This window comes from Penaeus vannamei, chromosome 14, assembly GCF_042767895.1.
Source record: "Penaeus vannamei isolate JL-2024 chromosome 14, ASM4276789v1, whole genome shotgun sequence".
NCBI classification, from domain to species: Eukaryota; Metazoa; Arthropoda; class Malacostraca; order Decapoda; family Penaeidae; genus Penaeus; species Penaeus vannamei.
Window position 1 is genome coordinate 16,928,175 of NC_091562.1, and position 9,157 is coordinate 16,937,331.

A 9,157-nucleotide genomic window follows, 5' to 3' on the forward strand; every position below is an offset into this window, starting at 1 on the left:
AAAACAGATGAGTGGGCATAAGTGCAAGAGTAATTTTCATTTAAGTGCAGCTATATCATATTAAACCAGTATAATTCAACCTATATGAAACATACAATATATGCTTTAAGCAAAACACACAGTGCAAAAATTGTGAAAAACTGCCTATAGACACACATACAAATTAATAATCATGCATAGTAAATACAAGCAGTAGCCCGAAACAAATACTTACATAAATACTTCACAAAAAATATCTCTGTATGATGTCTTCATCTCCAAGTAACTGAATAATAGATTTACAAGTTTTTAAAGTTTATTTTGTTTTTAAAAATAACATTTGATGAAGATGAATAAACTGATATGATTTCAACTGCAAATTCAGTTTTGTATACATTTAGCTACTATAATCTATCACTCTATCACACAGTCGGTTCCTTCTACCATTCGATATTTCTGTCTAGGACAACATTCCCAACCTGGAGTATATTTATCCATATGAGTAAATTTTAGGGTTCTAAGGGATAATATTCTTTGCAGAGCTAGCACTAACATTCTTACTACAACTGGAGAGGACACAAGAATTCTAAAATATGACAACAAGAACCCAGTGCATACCATGCGTAGTCTCTATCCTTCCATAAAGAATTTGGTAACATATTCTTTTTCATTCCATTTATAGAGAATGTATATTTTGTTGACATCTGCTATGTTTGTAGACCTATTCAACTAGATAAAACAAAATATACTGAAAAGTTAATAGCAAGCTACTGCTTTGAATACTATTATTTTCAGCTATGAACTATATTCAAAGATTCTATGTATTGTTGATTCATAAACACTGAGTATTCCAAATAAAAAAGTAAAACTGCTCACACGGCAGTTCCATGAAATGGGTAAAAAATAAAGGAAAACAAGAGGCAGAAGATCAAATTCCTATCTCTTATGGCACAGAGCATACATAATTCGGATCTTTCATTCAGTCAAGCAGAATAAACCGTTAACCCCTACGATCCGGATGACGTGACCATCGCATCATGAAAAATTTGGCTTGAGGAGCAGGTGATATACACATACCATCATGGGAAAATATGGCTAAGGGCCAGGGTAATGGGAATTTGCTATCATGAGAAGGATGGCTGAAGACCGTGGTAACTGGAATGACGCACCACAAGGAAAGGAAAACAGCTTATTACCTTCTGGATAAACCCATTCAAATGATAAATATAGAAACTGGAAAAATGGCAAAAAAAAAGTTAAAACTGCTTATTCAGAAAAAGGGAAAATACAATTGTAAAGGAGAGGCATGGAAGCTTGTCACCACTCATGAGTGTTCATGTGCACCCGGCCTACAAGACACACACCCGGCAAAATGACCGCTCAAGCATGCCTAATGCCTGTATTTTGGGCCACAGGATGGTTGCGAAGCCTCCGGATCCAATGGGTTAAATACACAAAATATAACAAAATTATAACAGTTTAGAACAATTTCCAAAATAACCATTAGAAATTACAGGTACAAACACATATACATACATATATAGATAGATAAAGATACAGATAAATAATCATACAAATGTGAATGTGAATGTTGAAAGTTGAATCTGGATGTGAATATAAAAATGAATGTCAGAGTGAATTTAAGTGTGAATGCAAAGGCAAAGTATGGATATGAATGAAAAATGTAAATGTGAATGTAAAAATCGTGTAAATGTGAATGTAAAAATCATGTAAATGTGAATGTAAACTCGATCGAGAGAGAGAGAGAGAGAGAGAGAGAGAGAGAGAGAGAGAGAGAGAGAGAGAGAGAGAGAGAGAGAGAGAGAGAGAGAGAGAGAGAGAGAGAGAGAGAGAGAGAGAGAGTGTGTGTGTGTGTGTGTGTGTGTGTGTGTGTGTGTGTGTGTGTGTGTGTGTGTCTGTGTGTGTGTGTGTGTGTGTGTGTGTGTGTGTGGTGTGTGTGGTGTGTGTGGTGTGTGTGGTGTGTGTGGTGTGTGTGCTGTGTGTGGTGTGTGTGGTGTGTCTGGTGTGTGTGGTGTGTGTGGTGTGTGTGGTGTGTGTGGTGTGTGTGGTGTGTGTGGCGTGTGTGGTGTGTGTGATGTGTGTGGTGTGTGTGGTGTGTGGGGTCTGTGTGGTGTGTGTGGTGTGTGTGGTGTGTGTGGTGTGTGTGGTGTGTGTGGTGTGTGTGGTGTGTGTGGTGTGTGTGGTGTGTGTGGTGTGTGTGGTGCGTGTGGTGTGTGTGGTGTGTGTGGTGTGTGTGGTGTGTGTGTGTGTGTGTGTGTGTGTGTGTGTGTGTGTGTGTGTGTGTGTGTGTGTGTGTGTGTGTGTGTGTGTGTGTGTGTGTGTGTGTGTGTGTGTGTGTGTGTGTGTGTGTGTGTGTGTGTGTGTGTGTGTGTGTGTGTGTGTGTGTGTGTGTGTGTGTAATGCTTAACCAAAGAAAAATTCCCATATACTACTGCAAGGCAATAACAGCAGATAGCCTACAATAAATAGTACATAATGACTACAGATCACAGAAAATAAAAGAAACAATATCACTCTACCACATCAAGATAGCCACATCTCAACCTTGCTTCTCTATAACATTAAGTTTATCTAGTATCTCATACTTAGGGGGCTTACCCATTCCTTCCATTTTGACAGCCCACTCTCTATCTCCTAGCCCCATGTCTCCTTCACAAGGCTGCACATCACATGGAAGGACCCAAAGGAATGTGGCCACAACCAATACCCCAAACATGATGGAGGCAATGAAACAAGCCCGCCGTGCTGGAGACATGGGCGTTGGTGTCCAGATGGTGATTGGGGTGTCCAAAACAGTCTTGAGATCTGCATCATTGTTGTTCAGGAGTCTATACTCATTCCCATGGCCCCCTACAATAAAAGACATCATGATTGACTGATTTTATATATAATTATTTACGTAATAACAATTTATCCATAATAGAATGTATCATGGAAGAAAAACCCACAATGCACAAACTAGATTTATTGATGAAAGTGAGACAACAGTTTCGGAATCGTCCTCGATTCCATCTTCTGACCCGAAGATGGAATCGAGGACGATTCCAAAACTGTTGTCTCACTTTCATCAATAAATCTAGTTTGTGCATTGTGGGTTTTTCTTCCATATTATCAACACGGTACTGTGTTTTTCATTGCATGCAGAATGTATTATGCAACCATGCAAACTAAACATTCCTTTCATTAGCTCTTTTATAAAAATAAATCCTCAGAGAACTTTTTAAAAATAAATACTTTCTCAATTAAAAAATAATTAAATAAATAATTAAATAAACAATAATAATGATAATGATAATAATAATCACAGGCCATTTCATACTGATTGCATCAAGCAAACTTAACTTCCTTAGTCCACCTTAAAACACATTTTGCTAACGAACACAGAGCAAACAACTGATCAGCTTCCATCAAAATTTAGAAAAAGTATAGAACTGTGAGTCTTACCAATGTGGTTCTGTCCATTGAGATTTGCTCCTTCATGGTGTGAAAGCGTGCGATGTTTGCTGCTGCTGAATATTTCCTCCTCATCACTGTCTTCCTCTGCCTCATTTTCATCCTCTTCCTCTTCCTCCTCCTCTTCTTCATCCTCATCATCATCTTCCTCTTCCTCCATTCCATTCAACCCATCTTCTGCCTCCTCCTCCTCCTCCTCCTCTATGCCAATGCCATCTGTTTCAGTTTCATCTTGGAGAAGGAGAGAGTAGTGGTTGTTGCTTGCTGTGAAAATGGAGAAAATGTGTCAGTAGGGTATCAAATCAATGCCCAAAATATGATTTCTTAATAGTCTTCACCTAACAACTTGCTAAAAAATGAGACTGCATAATGGACTACATAATGCATTTTACTATCTACCCATGCAGTTCATCTCTTACCTTTGTTCATGTGTAGCACCACTTCATCAAAGTGCAAAAGAAAATCTGAAAAGATATAAAATACTTTAAAAGAGAAGTGATAATAATTGGAAGTTACTGATGACAAAACATCATTTCCTCTTCCTTTCCTCATTTCTGCTTGTACTTTCATATACACAATAACTGAAATGCAAACTATTTACCCTAGAAATCCTAATCACCCTGAACATGACAAAATCCAAAATGTACCCACAATACTATCTGCCATGATTGTGGGAGTCATGTTAAAACCTGGCAAGGTTTACCTGTTACTCTTTTCATTATAAATGAGATATACAAAAATGAGACATACATAGTGTTCTCTAATGTAGAGTCATGTTTTCATGTCTATATATTCTTCTAAATGAAACACAGCGAGTGTGAGATAGCAGGTCTGGTGCTCTAAAGCATATTCTATACAGCCAAACCTACATCTTCTCCTCCTTCGACATTCCCCTTCCACATACAATATCATCACATATTACAGAGTTAGCTCCTGGTATATCATTGTCTTTTTACTATTTACACTTCAAGACAATTTTAAATACATTTCAATAACATTCTATTGCCTTAAATGAAAAAGGGAATCTTATAAGTATTAAAATATCTCTTACCCACTTTCATTCATACATGACAGGCAACTATGATTACTCTCTCAACTTAATTCTATGCTTGCACTTGTTATATATGAGATATGGCAATGAAATATATAATATCTGGTGCAGAAAACTCAGCACTTCAAATGCCAAAGGACAAAATTAATCTTGGTAAAACTTGGTAACTGGGAGACATGTTTGCTGGAGTTTTTGCGTTCTCTAGGGGTTAAAATGCATGCAGGATAATTTGTTTTGATAACTTAAAATCTATACTATAATATGTTTGGATAATTTCCAGATCAAAAATGGAAAAGGAGAGCATAACTACTGTTGCACACTTAAGGGGAAGAGTCACCGGTACAATCACGAAATTCATTATCCGATCCTGCTTCCTTTAGTTTTTTAGCTAGATCAATAATTTTTTTACACAAAGTGCATGGGTATGTGATGCTTGTATATTGTATGCAAAAAAAAAAAAAGAAAAAAAAAATGAGTGAGATGATAGAATTCAAAAATTATGTGATGGTTTCCTTATAGTGAATAGTACTGCAGTTTCCTTCTGACCAGAGTTAGTCAACAAATAGGAGTACCAAATGTAGCATTTATGTAAATCTATCTGAAACGACAATGTTTCAGTTACCTTGCAAAAAAGCGCCTTTTTTTGTCCGAAAATCGCCATTATCTTTTTCAGTAAAAAATGTATTTGGTGGAAATAATGCATGACTTTCCTACAGTTAGTAGATATGAACTGGACGATCAATTTGCAACAAGAATTATTAATATCGCGTAATTACATACAAAATTAACCTTACTATCATGCGTGAAAATATGATTTTGAGAAAATATCAGTTTTTGTCATTCATCGTCATTACATCATAAAGGTCATACCAATGATTACCAAATGTGAATATCTACTTAGACAATTCCTTGGCCTTTAATATGAGTCCTGTGATAGAGGGTCAGGCCTTGTTCAGGTAATTTTAGGTCATCTTTATGTCAAGGTTAGGTTAGGTTAGGTGGGAGTGTTCTCTGAAAAGTATACTTTCAGATGTCAAGGCTCCTGGTCCCTCTGTCATTTACATATCATATTACATAATAAATCAAATATTATGCATTTCTGATATATAAATGACATGTTGTTAGGTTTTCAACAGGTTGAAAACAAAACATGTGTACTCCAGAAAACTTTATCAATCGCACTGTTCTCCCGTCCTTGCTGCTGCTGCCTGTCTGCTGAACACAGCCTAAACTATCGTACAGCAGTATCATACCAAAGAAATTCGCAAAAACAGCCGAAAAAACGTGAAAATAAAAGAAAAACAAAGCATGAAGCAAAAAGGGGTGTGGCAGCACGAGGGCATTTAAATACCCCAGACCTTTAAACCGCGGAAAGGAGCGCGTTACGCATCTGGCAACCGGTGCCCTGGGTGCGTCACATGGTCATGTATCCACACACAAAGTTTGAAAAAATTGTAATTTTTCAACCGTACTGACGACTCTTCCCCTTAAAACTACCAAAACAATAATACAAAGCCAAAGGACATTAATAATGGAAAGGAAGTCTATCAGTTTAACGAGAGATCAAAGCAGCTATTACTCATATAATCTTCAAGTAAAGTATAAACTTCTGCTAAAAATTAGCAGGGCAACTATTTGCTATCTCATAGCATTGGTATCGCTTTATAAAAGGAAATTTTTTTGCAAACAAATCAGTAACACAAATAGAAAACGGTGATGCGAACCTCTTATTGTCAAGTTTCCTCATCTCCAACCCTTATCGCATGTGCTCAAAGGTACATTGGGCTAAAGCATCTGAGTACTAGTGTTTAAGCCTCTCTAGTGCCAAAAGCAATTGGGAACCTAACTATTTCTAACACCTGAGGGAGAATGCCAACCAACAGAACCAGGCTATACATGATTCAACATGTGCCTAATTATTTCTATATTTGTATTTCTAATCCATAAACTGCTGTATGCTTCTTTTGCAACTAAGTGTTGGGCACCTGTACGCCTTTTGAAATTGTTAATTCCAAATGATGCTAAAACATTGTACTCAATGATTTATAACCTTGTCTTTTCTATACTGGTATCAATGCCAGTCTGCAGCATTTAACATTTCCATCATCTTTAAAAAATCTTTCACTTGTTATGGTTTTCTTCATATTTCTTTTAAATGTCTTCTATAAGTGTTTGGTAATTTAAACTGAATTTTCTACTCTTAGAATTAAAAGCAATTTCAAACCTCAAGGGAATTGTCACAAAACCCAATTCAAAAAATCACAGCAAAATAAGGTCCTTAAATTCATTTTGTTAATTTGCCTAATGGATAATAATTGGAAGTTACTGATGACAAAACATCATTTCCTCTTCCTTTCCTTATTTCTGTTTGCCTGGAGACATTGACATTTTGCAACCTATATGCACATGACATAAGTATACTTTATAGTATTTTCTCTCTTTCAAATATCATGCATAAATCTAATAAATATACTTCCAACAGTATACCTAATGTCTGGATATACAGATTAAACCTAAGAAAACATGTATCACTATATTTGGATACAGCATATATAGCCCGAACAAAAAATTTAAGTATATATCAAACCCTGACAGAAAACACAACTATACACAAAATATTTTATGTTATTGATATAACATAACAGTTTGAAAACCTCTAGTAATTCATCTTCCAGTCTTGGCCTTGGGAGACAAAGGAGAGGGTGTAGGAGGAGCAATACAGGACAGAAAGGGAAACAGACAGGTCAAGTAAGCAAAAGATGTTAAACAATCTGTGAAAAGAGGGGTGAACAGCATATATCACCTTATGCATGATGGGTTCTTATGCAAATGTATAATCCCAATAGAATGTGTTGCCATTTTTGTGAAATGTAAATGATTCTCACTAGCTTCATGCCAGTATTCTGACAAAAGCCTCAAAAGCTCACCATGCATATTCACACAAGATACGAGCTAACATACACCTCTGGCAATTTACCATCAGCTGTACCAATCCAAGTAAAATCTTGCCAGAAGTGTGAAAGATTTGCTGTCCTGTGCTAAAGCACAAAGCATATAGGGCCATGGCATCACTTAGCATTATGCCACTGCTGGCCTTCAGACTATAGACCACATAACAAATCACAGTAAGATACCAAGCAGATTTGGATAAAATACCACTGACTAAGAAATTCCATTTTACAATCTGCTTCTGATGTCTCTTAAATATTTTGTATATTAGATTATTTTTTCACAACATAGAAATAAATAAATAAATGTAGCGGTTTCCCAACTGGTTTTCCACACAAATTCATTACAAGGTGGACATTAAACACTATAATTAAGATACATACTGGAAGAAGGACTGTTATATACATATAGTTGATTGTTGTAGATAAAAGGGCATAGAGTCAAACTAAGAACCAAAACTTAATGATTTACTTATATTAACTTTTAAAATTATTTCTATTTCTTAAGACATCATAAAAGCAGACATTAATCAAAGTTCTCTTCACTGTTCCATAATTCTAACAAAAGAAATGTACAGGTAAAAGCCTCATGTTTTCAACATATAATACAAGTTAATCATACAAATAATAACAGGAATATATATCATTGCAGAGGAACTATCACAATAAATAAACATTTAATATATATATAAATCCAATTATGATAACTAAAACCAGCTACGTACGTTCTACTTGTAAGCACTACACAAAGCCTCGCTCTTGTCTCCGAAAAAGCTGATGCCGAAGAGTCAAAATTAATCCTCTCAGATAAATGACATTTCGAGCTTAGGCCTATGGCAGTCTACGGGTGAGCTGAGTATCGATTAATCCTAAGACTGCCCATACGCTGAGCTCTTCTACGCTATTCTACAATGAGCCAAAAAAACATTCTTAAATAACTGCATGCTGAAAGAAATTGCGTTAAGAGATACGAAAGGAGAATATAAGTCGTTATATGTAGGGCTCTCACCAATAAGTCATTGCCGCCGCGACTTTGTTTACGTTCTGCCGAGCGAGGAAGAAAACGGGAACGAGCGGGGGAGGCAGAAAACGGGAACTAGCAGGAAAGAGAGAAAATTACAACAAGTGGTAGGAAAATTGAGGGGTAATTCCTTTATATTACCGTCTGCGCACTTTTCATAATTCGCGTTTTGGGATTCGGCTACGGTGGATATGCAGTAGCATATGCAAGCACATCTATTAATAAAACTGATTTGAATCCTAGAAGGATGATACATTTCAAGCTTTATTTGCAGAGTTAAGGCTAGATTAAAATCTGTTTCTTGATTACAATACAAAATATTAAATACATCAGTTCTACTACAGAGATCTTGCATCACCAAAGCCTTGTAATAATAATGATGATAGTAGTAGTAATAGTAATTTCATTAATAACAATAATGGTAATACTTATAATAATGATAATAATAATAATAATAGTAATGGGGATAATAATGATAATAATAATGATAACAACAACAGCAACAATGATAATGATGATGATAATAATAAACATAATAATAATGATAATAATAATAATGATAATAATAATGATGATGATAATAATAATAATATAATTAATAATAATAATCATCATCATAATAATAACAGTAATAATGGTAATGATAATAATAACAATGTGGATGGCGAAGATGATGACAATTCT

At 35.6% G+C, this 9,157-nt stretch overlaps 1 protein-coding gene across 2 annotated transcripts in view; it reads right to left on the reverse strand.

The window, feature by feature from the left end:
* LOC113813903 (uncharacterized) overlaps positions 1–8,545 on the reverse strand; it is a 24,437-nt gene extending 15,892 nt beyond the window's left edge. Inside the window, exons 1-4 of one of the 2 annotated variants that reach the window (XM_070129776.1) lie at positions 8,462–8,545; positions 3,873–3,917; positions 3,445–3,717; positions 2,599–2,850 (exon numbers count right to left, since the gene is read on the reverse strand). In XM_070129776.1, coding sequence (XP_069985877.1) covers positions 2,599–2,850; positions 3,445–3,717; positions 3,873–3,882 — 535 coding nt within the window. In that variant the 5' untranslated portion in view covers positions 3,883–3,917; positions 8,462–8,545. Of the gene's footprint in view, positions 1–2,598; positions 2,851–3,444; positions 3,718–3,872; positions 3,918–8,177; positions 8,293–8,461 lie in introns of those variants that run through there. The other variant, XM_070129777.1, reaches the window with a different exon arrangement.
* Between the last annotated feature and the right edge of the window lie 612 nt (positions 8,546–9,157).